Genomic DNA, 18,813 nt, shown 5'->3' on the forward strand with positions numbered 1-18,813 from the left:
CAATGGCGGCAACATCAATTTCAACGTCAACCTCCCTGCGTTTCTTCTCCTAGGCGGCGTTACACTTCAACTCAGCAACGGCGGTTACAGCGGCCGCTCCGGCAACAGCAGCGCCGGCGCCGGCTAGAACAACCATGTTTCCGTCCCTACCGGCGTTACGCTTATTTTTTGCTTTCTTGTTCCGCGACTCAGAAGCCAGAATGCAAAAACAACTAAAAATAGCGGCCAATATACAGATCAATATGAACACCATTAGACTAGATTCCATGCTTAATTGCACCCTCCAATAATATAAATAATTTACTATATATACGCGGAAGCTTGCCAACACCTGATCGGATAATTCGAGGGTTTTTGTATGATATAAGACCTTAATTAGCTTTGAACAAACATTATATACAACCTAGTTTGGCTTGGCTTCCATGAATAACTGTTGATGTTTCAAGGAAATTGAGGATCATAAGCTACAGCTAGCTTCTAGTTTGGCGGGTTCTCTCAGTTTTTAAATGTTTGTCTGATCTTCTACTCTCATCGCCGGCAACATGATTAATTTATAAATCATCTAAATCGACAAAGTTAACTCTTCAAAATTAAAGACCAACTTTTTGAAAGAGACTCTAGTGGATAGAGATGTGTTTATTGAAGAGGCTGGGAATTAGAAGATATTTTAATTAGTAGAGGTTTGGCAATACCATTAGAAGAAGTCTAATAGATACTTTGCTGGAAGACTTCAAAACTTCATAAAAGTCAACATGGTCAAATGGAAGAGTATGGTAAATATAAGAGATTTAAAAAAAAAAAAAAAAACAAACAAACAAAACTAAGGATACTCTATTAATTTAAGTCAGAGTTCAAAGCAACAACAATGGAAGCTAGGGAAAGGGACCGTAGAGCAGTCCAAACAACCAAACATAGATAGAGCTTCCTTAGCTAGCAAATGAACAACTCAGTTTCGTTTAACAAATAAAAAGTTAATATTAATAAAAACAATAGCTATTTCTCTAATATCATTGAGAATGAGATCGAAAGATGATTGGAGGTTCAGGCCTTGAATCCCATTGATGACCTGGAGACAGTCACTTTCAAGCTGAAAGTTGTCAACATGTAAATCTTTCATCCATTTGGACGACCAATGTGCATTGCAACCTGTATTTGAGAGAGATTAATTGGGTAATAATGACAGATTTAGAATTAGCCAGAGACCACTCTTGGAGATAAATCTTTGCACCTGGATTTGTTTGGATCTCAGTCTGTCATAGGTGGGCAGAGAAGATGAACACAACTGCCAGAAAAAGGTCTTGATTCTTGGGGGAAGGCTCAATTTCCAGAAAGTGGTCTAGGAGGGTGGATGGGTGATCTGAAGATTACCAGGGAGGGATTTGTAACAACTACGAACCGTATACGAACCTTTATGAAAGACTCATGATATGTTTTAACGAAAGACTTTATGATATGGAAGAGATTGTATAAGGAACAAAAGAGAGTGTCTCCTGAGAAACCAATTAGAATACTTCATATTTAAAAGAGAATTGTTAGTCACAACTCACAAAGAAGATTTAACTCAAATCCTAATATTGACTATTGAGGAAGAAATTGAAGAAATTAAAGTCAGCAAGGATGATTGTACTTATTAAAAAAAAAAAAAAGTCTCAATTTTGTGTTGAAAAACTTAGAGAAAGTTTATTTTAAAAGTAAAGCAATACAAAGTCTAGAAAAATAACTCATGGACACAACTATTATCTTATGAATATCCATGGATGAGCATCAAGGGAAAATTCAAAATTTTTTGAATTCATAAAGGGAAATATTGAAGTTTCATGCAACCAATTAATAAAAGATCTTTTAATTTAGAGAATGTTGCAATTAACATATTGATAAAATTGCATATTTACAAGCATTATTCATTTAGCAAAAACTTACTTTTAAGTGAAAATTCAAATTAAGGAATCTCCAAACTTTATTAAATCATACATTTAGATTCAAAAGTATCCCATCATCGTTTTACTTCATCATTATTTGAAGAAAGACAAACATACATATATATACATATATATATATATATATATATATATATATATATATATAACCAAAAAGGTTGTGTTAAGCGTTCTTGGGAGAAGAACATTATATTAGTTGACAGTTAAGTAGTACTACAAAGGGATCATTTCTAACAACCACCACCCCAGCAACAGCCAATTGTATGTGACAACGTTGGTAGCTTCAGCAAGCTAAGGGCAGCAACGTAACATCTCTCAATTTCAATGTGAACCGCCTGCATTTCTCCTCGGCGGCCGGCCGGCGTTAGACTCCAACTCAGCAACAGGCGGCCGCTCCAGCAACAGCAGCACCGGCGCCGGCTAGAACCACCATGCATATATGTTTCCAGAGCAATATGAACGCCATTACACAGAGGCACAGAGCAATATGAACGCCATTAAAACCTGGTCTGATAATTAGAGGGTTATTCGTTATTGTATGATATATATATAAGACCTTAATTTTGAACAAACATTAATGGCACAAAACTTTTTGTTACTTACCGTTGAACATATTAGGCACAAGATTCTAGCTTTCTCCTCATCAACATCCAATGGAAAGATCTTCCATGCTAAGCTAGATCAGAGCACAAGCATTCCAATGCAAACGGACTCCCTGTCAACAAATAAATCAAGAATTTTAATTCTGAGAAAATTAATTATAATACATTCAATTCGGAAGATCTATTGATTTGGAATTCTGGAGGAAAAAGTACAATCATTTGTGTTTTGGTTTGATTTGCAGTGGTAAAAGTGACCTTTGATTAGGAGATGCAGCAACTTGAATTGGAGGACCAAAGAGAAGCTTAAAAAGGCCTGCTCTGCTGCATGCCATTCCTCATTCTTCAATATTTTATGCTTAGAGCTGTTATAATGATTATAATCAAATTCCCAACAGGCAACAGAAAAACTTGCCCACACATAAATACCTTGTTTGGATGACATCTTGCAAGTAGAGACATAATAAGCCAATAATCTCAGACTTTGCTTCACTGCGATGTCTGCCTCTGATCTTGCTATATATCCATGTGTAAGATCTAACAGTCTCTTCGGCAATCCATGAAAATAACATATACATAGCACAGAGATAGTTAACTCACAACTCCTACCCTACTGTACCCAGGCTCCTTCTGTACATACTCATACTTCATTTTATTTCTAACCTCTAGTTTGTGATTCCACATTGAGGCTGCAGCGTAAATGTTAGAGAGCATAACATAAGTTGTTGGTTCATTTGGTTCTAACTCAATCAACATCTCAGCTATTTTTTTTCCTTTTTCAAAGTTCTGATGAGTGCTGCATGCACCCAACAAAATCTTCCATAGTTGAGTTTTTGACTGCAAGGGTGCTTCATTTATCAAAGCTTCTGCCTCGGTTACCTTTTCTAGTCGACCAAGAAGATCAACCATGCATGTGTAATGAGCTATGGTTACTTCCATGTCATATTCTGTCCTCATGGATTCAAATAACTTCCAACCCTCAGCTAGGAGCCCTGCATGACTACACGCAGTTAAAACTCCAGTAAATGTCAATTCGTCTGGTTTCAACCCAGCAGCTTTCATCTCATGAAACAGTTGAATAGCTTCTATTCCAAGCCCATGATAAGCATATGCAGATATCATTGCGGTCCATGTCACTACAGTTTGCTTTCTCAACCCTTCAAAGAATTTGTATGCATCCCTTATGCTTCCACACTTACTATACATATCTATTATGGAAGATGCAGCATGGACAGAAGACTCGATTCCAGTTTTCATACACAAGGCATGGAAACATTTTCCAATCTCCAGTGATGTTAAAGCTGTGCAAGCTGAAAGGCAGCTCACCAAAATGGATTCATCAACTGAAAATATTGAATCATTTTGGAATTTTACAAAGAGCAGTAAAGCTTCCCTGTAATAACCATTTTGAGCCCATGCTGTTATCATGGAGCTCCACAGTACAATATCTTGTTGGTTCATTGATATAAATACTAGAAAAGCACTTTCACTTTCATGCTTGAATCCTGCATACATATTTATCAGTGCACTTCCAACATATAGATTATGTTCGAAACCTGCTTTGATGACATAACCATGAACTTGTTTTCCTGCAAGGGATGTTTCCCCTGAACAACACACTTGAAGGAGAGGAACAATAGTATATTGACTTGGTGTCACTGCCACAGGTGAGAGAAGCATATTCTGAAACATTGAAAATGCTTTCTTGGATTGCCCTAAATCACTGTAACCAGTAATAACAGTTGTCCATGAGAATTCATTAGGGATCATCATAGCATTAAACACTGTCTCTGCTTTTTCAACAAGCCCACACTTAACATACATCTCAATCAGAGCATTCTGCAAGCACAAGTCAATATCAATGAAGTGTTTCAAGGTATATGAATGGAGGCTTTTTCCTTCTCTTAACATGTTAAGATGTGCATAAGCTCGAACAACATAACTTACTGTAGACTGACATAGTTCAAGAGCTAAAGTCCTCATTTTGAAAAACAATTCTAGTGCCATATCATGCCTAGAATCTAAAAGAAAATAGTTGATCATAGCGCTAAAGCATATCGTATTTTTGCTTTCAACTTCAAGGAAACATTTATAGGCCTCAGAAATCATCCCAATGTTTCCGTACATGTTGACTATGGCACTACCTATAACCGGATCCATAATAAAACCATGTTTAATCAAACTGGAATGGACTTGGGAACCAATACCCTCAATTGCTGACTTTGAGCACAAGCTGAATACACTTGCAAAGGTAAATGGATCTGGCTTATTACCTTCTGAGATGAAGTCCAGGAACAAATGCAGACCCTGATCAGGATTCCCGTGTTGAATATGTCCAGCCAATAAAGCACAGATAACCATATTATCATTCCCATCCAGGTTTTTGAAAACCTTATAGGCATCATCCAGAAATCCCAAATTTGAGTAAGAATCAACTAGTGCTCCTCCTACAACGAGATCACTTTCAAAACCAATTTTCACAATTTTACCATGAAACAACTTTGCAAAATCAGCTACTAATGCCGCAGCACACAATTTAAACATAATTGCATATGTAAAGCAGTTGGGTCTAATATTAGAGTAACCCATTTGTTGAAACAAGTTGTTTGCTTCCACCAAATCACAGCTCAGCACACAACTCTCCAAGAACATATTGCACAAAGCTTCTGACCTGCACCATTGAGGAATTGCATGAAAGAACTTATGCACCTTTTTCACATCCCCAGATTCCACATAAACTCCAAGAATGGAAGAGCTACAGAACTTACTCAACTCCAACCCACATTTCAATATAAGTCCATGTATACTCTCACCCAGTACAAATTGGTTTATCATCCTGCAAGCCTTAAGCACAACAGAAAACCCAAACTCATTTGGCATCAATCCGGTCCGAAACATTTGCAAAAACATGCATAGTCCAGTATCTACCCGACCATCATGAATATACGCAGAGACCAAACTGGTCCAGGAAACCAAATTCGGCTCAGATATTTCGTCGAATACTTGGTGGGCACTACTTAAATCACCGCACATCGAATAGAACCTCATCAAATTGTTCTGAACAAAGACTTGTTGATTCGACCCTGTTTTGATCAAGAAAGAGTGGATTTGTTGGCCAGAGATCAAGTCCCCGGCATCACCCAGGGACTGTAAAATTGGAATGCAGTCTTTTGTACCAACGTCATACCCGTTTCTAGCCAAATCGCTGAAGTTTCTAAGCTTGAATGGTGTCCATAGCAAACCGATTCCTTGACTTTTGATACAACGGAATGTGTGGTTTTTAGCTATGGCGAACAAAAAACGGTTCAGAAATGTCATTTCTTGGCTGGATTCATCTGTTTGCTTGAACTCTTGGCAACTCCTTGACGGGCGGGACTACTTGGCGGGTGAAGCAGTTATTTGAATTCACCAACTACTGCTCCACGTTTATACCACAAGCGCTACCCAATAAAATTTTTAGCACAACCATAATTTAAAATTAAAAAAATACTATGGAGTATAAATTTGACAGGAAAACTTTTTACCAAGTAATTGTTTTTTTTTTCCTCAGACCACAAGGTGTCCAGAGCAGACCTTAATTATATGAGGTTCCTTTAAATCCGTACCATAATCAAGTTAATTTCCGTTTGCGTCGGGATCGGCCCGGCCTAATTAAGATGCAAATTGTTGGCTAAATTGTTTTTTTCATACGAAAAATGGTTCAAATTCCGACATCTCTTAAGGAATACAAGTGCATGGTTACTCACGCAATCAAGCTGATTTACTGAGTAATGGTTAATCATTTATTTGCATTAAATAAATTAGTTATTATAATAAAATACTATATGTTTATATGTAATACCTGTCAATGACATTGTGATCTAGTAGCATAAAGTGACTCTCCACTATGGATCCTGGTTTATGTGTTTTATTTTGTGTTATGATTTTTTTTTGTCTTGCGTTGTAAAATTTGGACCTTTTAAGTGAATTTTGTATTTGAAACAAATTAGTAATTGCGTTTTATGTTATGAATTTATATGTCATGTATTGTGAAATTTTATGCTTATGAGTACAAATTATATACCTAAATTATATTTGAAAAATAATAAATATATATATGTATATGTGTCTTGTGTTATTAAATTTTGCACTTTATGAGTATTGGTAGGGAATACCCCGACCGACATGCCTTTGTCATTTTCTTCTTGTCTTTGCAGGTTGCAGGTCGGGTTTCCTGTGAAGAACCCGGTCCGGTGCCCGATTGGCCTTGCCGACCACCGAGCGGTAGCCCTTTAGCGAGAGAGCTGGTGAGAAACACGTGGCGACTCTACGCGTTGACAGGCAGGGCACCCGGGAAGGCGACACGTGGATGCTACGTGGGCGACATGCCGGACAGCCGGACTTGTGTCTCCGGCTCCGCGGCTATAAATACCTGCGTAGCAACAGTGTGGAGGACTTTTGGACGATCGACAGGTTGTTGTTAGAAGATCCCGACCGCAGTCAATCGGTACTCAGAGCAACCATTTAGATTGTACTTAGGGCCTTCTCCTAGATCAATAAAAGATTTAATTGCTTTATTTGGTCCTGTGTTTATTTTATTACCGCATTACGTGGCAATTAGTACTATCAAATATAAATTTTGTAACTCGCCTTTTCAATCCAATTCGGTCCATAATAATATTCTATTATGTATTGTGTTGTAATTTTTTGTGTTTTGTGTTATAAAATTATGTACCTTACGATTGATTCAATCCATAGTCCATAATGCTATGAATTATAGGATATAAATTGTCAATATAAATCCTGTTGGCCCATGATCTCTTAAAGCCCAAACGTAATGGGCCAAATTCTGTTTGGATTGATCGCTAATCGGCCTACTAACAAGGTCTCTTTTTAGACAAATACCTATTTTTTTTCCGCTGGATGCTACAAATGGGGGGACTTTAGGGTTGCGCCGCCTGGTGCTAAGGTCGCCAGGCGGCGGCGTGCTTCGTCGGTTTTGATTGAAAAGGCAAGCATGCGAAACCACAAAATGCAACTCTTAGATTTCCAAAAATGCATAAAGAGTGAATTTTGATTCGAAACCACTATAGGAAGGAAGCATTTCTGTGGAAAAGATTAAATTTTGACAACTGGGTAACTGTTTAGAGCCTCGCTGTTTTAGTTATTAAGCTTTGATTTTTGGATTACCTTTCTAAGTATTTTGTGATTAAATTTTTTTCTTTCTTTAAGTTCTTAATGGCTTTGAGGCAGTGGTATCAAATATATGTATGCTAGTTTGAACAATGAGGATTGAGTATGGTAGATCCATTGGTTGCCCAGCTGAATGCTGCTGGTGATCTTCGTGATTGGATATGATGACTTACCCTTACTCATCTGAGTGTTTTTGTGGTTATGATTTTTCCTATTTCCTTGAAATTACTTGAATAGTTGCAAGAACATTTGTCTAAGCAGAATACATTATATTCTGTGATGACTTCATTTGCCAACTAAATTTGTTCACCTATCTATGTGTGAAGAACATGACTAAGGAGGTGTTTGATAAATAGTTGTTAGCTGTTAGCTGATTGAGTTAGTGGGTCTGATTAGTTGATAGCATTACCAAACAGGACCTAAGTCTTAACAAGGATAGAGAGGAAGATGATGAATTATGCAGGTACTTAAGACGGAGATTTATGATGCCCAGATGTTCTCCTGGTGCAGCGCCTGTCGTTGTGCTGAGCTTCTAGGGCTCATTGTCTGTATGATTAAAAGATAATTTTCCTTCTGATTCCTTCTCTATCCATTAGATACATTTTCCTCGAGAAATGCAATTTAATTGTAAGCATATATTGTCTATAAGATGATTTTCCGGTTCTCTGTATAATTTGCTATTCAATAAATTGGTTGCTTGTAGGCTCATAGCCATGATTTGGGGCAAGCGGGGAATATATAACATTCTTCTCAATGAGAAGAGCTGAGACTTGTGACTTGAGTGCATTGGGAAAGAAGGGCTAAAAGTCCAACACAATTGTAGCTCAAAACTAGGTGATGGAGGCAGAATAGGATCACTAGGTAGTCTGCGGGAGGTGGGGAACTAGCGATGATGCAGGGGGAGATCGGGTGTTAGCTACTGGATACCTTTGTTGTGGTGCTGATTTGGAATGGTATGAATTGCTACATTGGTGAGTCTCGACTCCAGAAGTTGGACACAATCCCACCTTGTGACTCTAGCTGACAAAGGACCAATAGGAGGGAAACTAGCCTAGGTTGTCCATAGCTGACCAGTTCAAAAACCGAGAAGGCCAATAGGCCTTTCCTGTTGGCTGTCAAACTTGTAATCTTGTGTCCTTGTGATTACTAAGTTAACAGCCTAACCAATTTGGCTAAGAAGCGTTGGTAAAGGTAGTGATTCTTGAGCCAGTTGCATGCTGCCGGAGATTAATACGAAAATGGTCTGCAAGCATGCCTACCACTAATGTTAGATTGAGCTTTTATGTTGTTTATATGACTCTTTCCTATGTTTATGCTAACAATAGTGTTCAGCAAAACTAGAGTCTATGTACTCTTCCAACAGGGTATAATCTGCTTTGGGCTTAAACACTGATGAGTAATCTGAATGCATCAACATCAGCCATTCACCCGATGGAATGAATCTCGTGATCTCTTAGGTGATTCATCTGATCGGGCTTGTAATCAATCGATGACTTCCTAGCATTTGAACATGTTCCAATCACCCGTGATCTGTTTGAACTCCATTTCTGAGACACCACCAGAAGAGTAACCGGAGACATCTCTAGCCTTCAATCTATGATCTTGTGATACTGCAATGATGTTTTTTTTAGTACTATAGACTCTGCTACAATGTAATATATGTTCATAACTACTTTCTCAACCTACTGAAGCACAAAGAGTCAATGTCGTCTCCATTGAGGCTCGAAACTACAACTGTATGACAATTGTGTTTATTTGTTTTTTAATACATTAAGTTTCACCGTTTATGTCAGACTAATCTAAGTTCTTAAAATCCTGTAAATCACGAGTTGCTCAAACAGTCTCGGTACATGTTGTGCAATGGTGCTTGAAATCTACAAATCGCTATCAGTTAAGATTCTGAAATCGATACCTCAAGTTTATCTGACTTGATGAATGTACTATGTTCTATGCATGAATAATTGGCTAACTAATGCAAAAGCTGAATGTACTATGTTCTTTGCATGAATAATTGGCTAACTAATACAAAAGCAACAGAACATATATATCTCCCTCGTTTGGTCACTATTATTTCAATGTATCTATCCATCATATATTCGATACAATTATAGTGTCTATTGATGGGGACAAAGTAACAAACCAAAATTATTGTACTCCATAATAAACTTTGTAGTACTTGAGATATGAGAAATTCTACTGGGCCGTTCTGAATAACAATCTGAAAGTATTCCCAATGTTTGCTTTAGATGCAACATTAATTTAGATTTTTTTTTTAAAGAAAATGAACTTCTTAATTTTATCAAATCTATAGTACATTATGGATGCCCAATTGTTCAAAATTGTATTGGTCTTGAACTGTACTTAAATTGCCCGGTGACCAACTTTGATTAATATTAAGTCTAAATTTGTCTAACAAACTGCCTTGTTAGCAAAAGATGGCTGAAGTTTAGAGTAGACACCTTTATTCATTTATTTTGGTTAGACAAATTTATTTTTTCTTGGATAAATTGTACTAATTTAAGTTAAATAACAATGTTTAAGGATTAATTGCACTTTTTTGCGTTAAGATAGGTTCAACTAAATATTAATGTGGATGAGAAGTCTAATTTAATACTTGCTTTATTTTAGTGGCAAGGTGGGATTGATTCGCGGCAGTCACACGTGTTACGTGTATATGATGTATTCTAGCTAGATTCCATACTATGCCTATTTTTACTTTTTATATTGGCAACTAATTAAACACGAATAAAATTTAAGGTTCAATTAAAGACTATTGTAGATGAGAAGTCTCATTTAAGACTTACTTTTAGTGGCAAAGTGAGATTTGATTCCTACTGCGAACACTGGGAGTTTGAGTTTTCGTTTGTGTTGGGCTCCCTGTGTGTATAAGTATACAGTTTGATATTGAGTTTTGAAACTAAATTGACTCGATTTAATTTACCTACTCAGGAGATTGTGAATGAGTTTATGTTGTCTAGGATATAGTCTCACAAAGCTGAAGCATAACTAAGGTGACATTAGATTACCTCTATAATTTAGGGATAATGTGACCATTTCTATATATTTTAGGGATTAAAAGTGTAATTAACAGGCCGGCGTAACTATTGTACTTTGTTTTCATTTTGTGATTTATGTACTATGTACTTTATATCTAGTGTTACTATTTGTATGTCTGTTTTGGTGTTTTTATTTTTATAATTATATATCTTAAGTCAATTTGTGATACAATAAAATATAAATTTTCATTAGATACATTTTGTTTTAAATACTATCAACGTGGACAGTTGGTAGGGAGTTGGTAGCAATTATCGACTATGATTGGTATTGTGATTTGTGAGTGGTGTTGTTGAAGTGATGTAATGAGTTGCTCATAAAGTTGTACTAATTATGTTCCCTATGTGATAACCTTTATCTATTTTTTTTTTATCTTTATATATATATATATATATATATATATATATATATATATATATATATAATTTTACACTTAAAAAATGTATCAACCAATAAGAGCTTTAAAAAAAAAAAAAAAAAAAAAACTCTTGTTTTAACACAAGTACAACTCTGATAATTTTACTGACATAGACAGTCACACAAAATACATCATAAATCCGATAACAATATACAAAATGGAGATAATAATAATAATAATAATAATAATAATAATAATAATAATAATAATAATAATAATAATAATAATAATAATAATAATATTGTCGGAGTTTTAGCTAGGCTCAAAAGAGTACGTACTTGCAGAATACATAACTACTAAACAATAAATAACCAAGTTCAAAAATGAGGTCGGACTTAGCTCGTAAGGAATTGAACCCCTTAATCAATTAAATTAATAAAATTGAAAGATAGAAAATGGTCTCAAAAGTTAAATATAAAAATGTGAATATAATTAAAATAGGATAAGCGTATGATAGAAATAGTTTGCTTTCATAAACTAACTGCAGTTTGTTTATCTTGGAAAAGTCAAAGAAAGTGTCCGAAAATTCTTTTCTAATCTACTCCCATTTAAAGAAGAATGCAAATTTGAATTCACTTCTTAATGGAAAGACAGAAAAAGTGTGTGAATAATATAACAATCAATGGAATTATTATTGCACAAAAATTCGGACTCTATATTGTAATAATTTATAAAATATCAAGAAAACACATAAAATTATAAGATATCTCAAAACAAATAACAAATGAAATTGAAGTTATAGTCACATCAAATCACTGAAATGTTAGGCGAAACCCACAGTTGAAAGCTTGCAAGAATCATTTGCATGCATGCTTCTCCTATAACTTCATTATTATATTGTAGAGCCTACTACAATAAGTTGATGAATAATTATAGTATATCTAGTGTGGATTGCGATGGCTCCTAGCCCAAATCTCCCACATAATTTCTTGGTAGATCCTAGCTAGCTTAGGTAGATAGATTCTATGTTGAATGATTATATGAAGTGGATAATAGCGATAGCTAGGCAGGCCGGACATTATTATATTCATGCATGCAGGGCAGTTTCCCTAATGATTAGACAACCAAAATATCCTTCAATTCAATTATATATATTCAAACATATATACATGCATTATATTCGCATGCGGCCTTACCGACGACCAATAATATATATACAATGCATGCACAAGCTAAGCTAGCAGCTAGCTAGTCATGAATATATATAATGTCTGCACAAATTTGAATTTTCTTTTGGTCGTCATATCACCAGAGAATATGTGCAGTATGGCATGCATAGTATGTATCTATAATTGTTGAATTGGCCCCTAGCTATGAAGGATAAGCCCCTAATTCTAGAGGACCCACCTACCTTTTCATACATTCTCAATTGGTAAGTGAAGAAAATTGTAAAATATATCAGTGTTTATACACATAATAATGTAAATAACAAGCCTAAATTCATCTATCATCTATATATATTCACAATAGAAATCAAACCCTACACTTTACAGTAGTTAGTGAAGCAAATGTCTGATTGATTTCGCCATTTCAACACTCACAATAGAAATCAAACCCTACACCTTACAGTATGACTTACATAATATATTACTATAATTCTTTGGAACTCTTTAATTTATTTCAAAATTTTAAAAAATTGAACTCCAACTCATGTCCCCCCCTATCCCCTACCTAACTGGTTTAAAAAAAAAAAAAAAAAAAAAAAGAGTTAGATTCTGAGATGTACCACTGCAATAAAAGTGTTTACATATTAGTACTTATGATAGAATTAAATTCATAACTGTAGTATTAGTGTTATAAATTATATCATACAATATGTGATTGGAAAAATAATAGAACACTGATTGATTTTGACATGCATGCCCTCAAAAGTTGACTATAGTATACAAAAAGGGTCATGTCACACGAGAAAATGTGCAGTATGGCATGCATAACATATAGGTAAGCTATAATTGGTGGCGTCTTTAATTCGAAATCTTGGGGTAGGGCAGGGTGGCTTGGCTGGTCATTTCAGTTCACAGTGATGCTATTTGGGCTATAGGGCCATGTGTGATAATATTATTATAATAATAATTAGGAATTGTAATGTGTCCCCATGGCCAGCTCCTACTGAACCATATGCGTACACGCATCACCATCTGCACTTATTATCCCATCATCACGTACACATTTCGCACGGATATATATATATATATATATATATATATATATATATATATATATATATAGGAATAAGGTTCAAATTGGCCACTGAACGTAACCTGAAAATGCAATTAGGCCACTGAACGAAAAAAAAGTGCAATTAAGCCATTGAACACTCAAAAAATGTGCAATTAGGCCATTGAACTCTCCAAACGTATGCAATTTTACCGGATAGCAGGTTACCATCAATTTTAGTAGGTTACCTGCTTACGTGGCAGCTTAGTTGGCATTTTTAATAATTTTAAAATAATTTTTAATAATTAATTTTAATAATAAATTTTATAAAAAGTTGGAAAAAATTAAATAAAAAATAAAATAAAGTCGTTTTTATTTTTTAAAAATTTTTTTAATAAAAAATTATTATTAAAATTTATTAAAAATTAATTAAAATTTATTAAAAATGCCAACTCAGCTGCCACGTAAGCAGATAACCTGCTAAAATTGAGGGTAACCTGCTATCAGGTGAAATTACACATTTTTGGGGTGTTCAGTGGCCTAATTGCACTTTTTTTTCGTTCAGTGGCCTAATTGCATTTTCAGGTTACGTTCAGTGGCCAATTTGAACCTTATTCCATATATATATATATATATATATATATATATATATAGAGAGAGAGAGAGAGAGAGAGAGAGAGAGGGGGGGGGGGGGGTTATGGATGCAGTGAACGCTTACATATGAGAGAAATAAGAATCAATCTCAACTTTATATCTGTAAAAATTTTGACAGTTGATCAGAATTTTTTTTTTAAAAGATGCACGGACAATTTCGTAATTATGATCCGTTGTGCAAACTTTAACACTTAAATATGCAATCTTTAACAACAAAATATGTAAATTTGGTAAATTCTATAAAATTAACGAAAATGCTAAATTTTAAATGGTTACACCTTAAGCAGTAAAAAGTGAACTACTAGAACAAATAAAATAAAAAATTCAGTTATAAAACTCCAAAATTGAAACCCTAATTGCAATGGACTTCGCATTTTTGCAAGTGCAAACTTTTAATACTAAATATGTAAAATATTAACACTAAATGTGCAAAACGTTAATACTAAATGTGACATCGCGTTTGCATAGTAAAGTTGTTGATAATTACAAAACTGTCACTATGTTTTTTTTTTTTTTTTTAAATATGATCTGGTGCGTCAAATTTTACAAATGTAAGGTTGTGATTAGTTCTTAGTTTTCTCCTGCTAGTGCATATTGTTATACCTTTCAGAGTATATTGTTGTGCCTTCCGGTGCACATATCGTAAATGACGTTTAAAAAAAAAAAAAAAAAAAAAAAAAGAGTTGATCCAAAGCTGAGATTCAACCACATATTTCACCTGCAGTCTTCACCGCACATGAACCTAAGCCTATATATATATATATATATATATATATATATATATATATATATTAGAAATAAAACCTAGCCAAGTACATTTCATTTCCCATCGACTCAATTATATATACATGTATAGTTTCACGTGAATGGACTGTTTATGTCTTTCTTACCATCTTCAATGTTTATTAATTGTATTTAAAAAAAAAAAAAACAAATTTCTCACATTCTCTAAATTCTAAGGGTGTGTTTGGTTTCTACATGGAAATCAAAATTGTAATGAATATCAAATACTTGGTAATGGTAATGAATTTTGGTTAAAATATTTTACATGTTTGGTAGTAGGGTGGAATGAGAATGATTAGGCTAAGGATGAATAATAGGATGAAACCCTTATAAAATAAGAGAATGGATTTTTTCATAATGAAGTATTCCAAATTCATAATAATATTTTAAAAATCAGTCAACCAAATAATGACAATCACTTTCATACACATATCTGAGTGCTAAATCTGCCAACCAAAAACACCCTAATTTTTATTGTAGGTTTCACATTTTGTCTCTCAGTTATCATCTTAGTAGATGGTACAACTGTACAAGTGATAAGACTTGTTAAATATTTATGTTTGCACTACAATTAATGGGAAAAAGGCAAAGGCAAGACACTCTACAAAACTAACCTTGTCGAGCAAACATTGGGTGTTTGGTTCTTACATAGGAATCGGAATTAGAATGGGTATTGAATACTTGGGATGTGTTTGGTTGGTGGATTTTACCCATAGGAATGGGTATGAAAGTGATTGTTGTTGTTTGGTTGATAGGTTTTTAGAACACTACTATGGGTTTTGAATACCCTATCAATTGAAAAACTCATACCCATATAAAATAAGGGTTTCATTCCCTTATTCATTCTCAAGCACTACTATTAGTAACCATTGTCATTCCACCCTACTACCAAATATGTTAAATACTTTCACCAAAACCCATTACCATTACCAAGTATTTGATACCCATTCCGATTCCGATTCCTATGTGCGAACCAAACACACCCTTGGTAATGGTAATGGATTTTAGTGAAAGTATTTAACATATTTGGTAGTAAGGTGGAATGGGAATGATTACTAATAGTAGTGCTTGAGAATAAATAAGGGAATGAAATTCTTATATTATTTGGGTATGAGTTTTTCAATTGATGGGATATTCGAAACCCATAGTAGTGTTCTAAAACCTATCAACCAAACAACAACAATCACTTTCATACCCATTCCTATGGGCAAATCCCACCAACCAAACACACCCATTGATATTTAAATGATTTTGTTATCAAATAACTATATCCATCCTCAATAAGATAATTGGGCATTGGCGGATTAAATGTGAACACCTCCAATAGTAAATGGACTGACTTAATTAACTATTTACTTATAATTTACTGACTAACAGCATTTTTTTTCTACTTATTATTAATATATTGTTACACTCCCTTTTTACATTGTCATATTTAATTAGTTCCTTTTATATTTGATTAATAAATAACTTCTAATGTTTTTTTCAAGAAATGAGGTCGATTCATTCATGAAAGTCAATAAATTCAAGAAAAAAAATATTGTCATGTAAAAATTTTGAACATTTGGGAGTAAAATCAAAATATAAAAACTACATTTAATCATTTTGCTATTGATATTTCAGTTTTTTTTTTTTTTTTTGGGGTTTTAAACTGTTGTTATTTCATTCGGTGGTAGGGTAAATTTAAGTTGGAATCAATCAACTCAACAGACCCATGTCGACATGTGGGTCAGGAATCCTCACCAAATGACATAAAGAAAAAGGCTCACTATTTGATTGACAAAATATTGTCTCAAAAGGAAAAAAAATGTTGTACAATAAATAAGGAAACTTCTCAACAATAATAATTGTTGGTGTTAATAAGTGAATCAGAGAGATGCATTCCTTCCCACACGATTATTATCTATTACGCTACAACTTAAAATCCAAACTAGCATGGGTTTGAGGCCCAATAACCATTCCAACTTGAAATTACAAAATTAGACAAATATTTGAGGTGGTTAACAATAAATCATGAATGAAAGTACAAACTGATTTTTTACTTCTTTGTATTTTTTACTAACGATGATCATACAGTAATGTTTACGACTTCAAGTAATTAATGTGAGTTTTTCTTCGTAACCTAATAAAAAAAATGGTGGCAATGAACATGTTTGCGGCTACACAAAATTGAAAAAAAAAAAAAGAAAACAAAAAGTACATTTAGTTGCTAGCTAAGTAGGTTGTAGGCAACAGTAGTGTGTGATTTGTATAAAGTAGATATGTTGGGACGTCATTTCTTTTCACGCTTGCTCAAAAGGCATTTTCAATGTGCGACTCTGACTATGGTTGGATAAGATTGCCAGTCTTTATCCAACAACATCATTCCATAATTAATACTATTTTTTTTTATTTTTCTACGCCAAAGTTTTATAAAAGGATTTTTATAATTAGAAAAAAAAAAATAGAGAAAACAATGGGAAAAAAAAGAAGGTGGCAAGTGGGTGGGCGTGGCAGAGGTTGTCTAGCAGAGTACGATGTCGTTAGCATTTGACTGGAAAATGTCGGCTTAGTCGGCTGTGAACACTCCCCTATTTTTGACCCAAACCATCATCATCTCCTTAGTCTCCACGAACCTTCTCTTCCCCTCTTTTCTTTCCTTATATTTCTACCACTTGCATGACGGATTCATCAAACCTCGTTTGGTTCGCTGGAAAATATTTGAAGGGAAATGGAATTGAAATTCCATAGAAAATGAATTCCAGGAAAATTGATTCAATTGTTTGGTTGGTGAAAATGAAATTACTGGGAATATGGATTCCATTGTTTGGTTGGGTTTAGAAAGATAAGGAATAATGAATATAAAGACCAATATGCCCTTAAAAAGATGAATGAATAAATAGGTGTCTATGTAATTAAGAAATTTTCATAAGGGTAAAATGGTCCACTCATGTTATTTTTCTTCTCAATCTTTGTGGAAAACAAAATCCCACCCCTTTGCAAAGAATTCATTTTCCTCCACTTTGAGGAATCCAATTTCCAATGGAAAATGTTTTCCATCCAACCAAACAACATAAACCAATATTTTTCTTCACTTTGAAGAAAACATTTTCCATCCAACCAAACACCCCCTTAGAGTCAGGAAATTTTAGAACATTTTGAAATGTTATAAAAAATATTTATAATAAAATATCAAATATAATAATTTGAATAGAAAATATATTATATTTATAAATTTTTTAATTTTAATTAAATTAATTTTAAATTTTTCTAAATTAATTTGAATATGATGAAATATAATATAAACATGTGGCCTACATCAATTAAATGATTCGTCAAACACAAGATAGAGAAAATATAGAGCAATAGGATGATTTAATCTCATGACATTCCATATTTCATATCACCTTCAAAGTTACAACCAACGCTAGTCAAGTACTTAATTATTTCAACATAAATCTTAATTTTATATATAATGGGTGGGGACTGGGGAGGGATGATCCGCGGTCTCCGCCCATGACAACTTGCATGCCTTCGTTTTTGAATGTTGACGTTTACGGCAATAGTAACTATTCAATTACTCCTAATATAATATTTTGTGTCATATAGTATTAAAGCTTGAATATTATTATTAATTATTACGTATAAAATAAGTTTTAATTATATATATATAAGGTCGCGATCTGGTGCGAACTGCGAACTATCTAGCGCGTGCCACGTGTCCTTTGATGTAGGTAAATATGTTATATGTGCAAGTAGTTGCTACACCTATGCAAGTAAAAAGTGCAAGTAAAATCACTTACAAGTGCACCTATTTTCACCTACAAGTGCATGTAATTTTACCTTGTTAACATTCATTGATCAGGTGCACCTACTTACACCTACAAGTGCACCTACTTTTACCTAGGTACACCTAATTATAACCATAGGTGCTCCTAGATCTGGACACATGACACCCGCTAAATTGTTCACAATTCTCTTCTGAGCGTGTGGTTTGCACCTAAACGCGAGTATATATATATATATATATATATATATATATATATATATATATAATTTA

General features: G+C 34.1%; 1 protein-coding gene and 1 long non-coding RNA gene across 6 annotated transcripts; one reads left to right on the forward strand and one right to left on the reverse strand.

The window, feature by feature from the left end:
- Positions 1-5,934, reverse strand: LOC109187855 (pentatricopeptide repeat-containing protein At5g27110-like). Of its 5 annotated transcripts, none has more exons than XM_019338218.1 (3): positions 2,966-5,934; positions 2,541-2,855; positions 2,361-2,446 (listed from the first exon to the last, which is right to left on the reverse strand). In XM_019338218.1, the coding sequence occupies exon 1, from the start codon at positions 5,852-5,854 to the stop codon at positions 3,128-3,130; it is 2,727 nt and encodes a 908-aa protein (XP_019193763.1). In that variant the 5' UTR covers positions 5,855-5,934; the 3' UTR covers positions 2,361-2,446; positions 2,541-2,855; positions 2,966-3,127. The 5 variants fall into 5 exon arrangements, with proteins under 5 accessions (XP_019193761.1, XP_019193763.1, XP_019193760.1 ...); XM_019338215.1 differs by having other exon boundaries at positions 2,541-2,652; positions 2,795-5,934; XM_019338216.1 differs by lacking the exon at positions 2,361-2,446 and adding an exon at positions 1-175 and having other exon boundaries at positions 2,541-5,934.
- A 1,497-nt stretch (positions 5,935-7,431) lies between these two features.
- On the forward strand, positions 7,432-9,224 carry LOC109187860. The gene is made up of 2 exons (XR_002055316.1): positions 7,432-7,651; positions 8,412-9,224. It is a non-coding gene; the product is annotated as an uncharacterized LOC109187860 (long non-coding RNA).
- Positions 9,225-18,813: the final 9,589 nt, after the last annotated feature.

Source organism: Ipomoea nil, unplaced genomic scaffold, assembly GCF_001879475.1.
Source record: "Ipomoea nil cultivar Tokyo-kokei standard unplaced genomic scaffold, Asagao_1.1 scaffold1421, whole genome shotgun sequence".
Classification (NCBI taxonomy): Eukaryota; Viridiplantae; Streptophyta; class Magnoliopsida; order Solanales; family Convolvulaceae; genus Ipomoea; species Ipomoea nil.

Excerpts from the sequence above, each read along its gene's own strand:
- LOC109187855 (XM_019338216.1), bottom strand. The coding sequence starts at position 5,854 with ATGACATTTCTGAACCGTTTTTTGTTCGCCATAGCTAAAAACCACACA.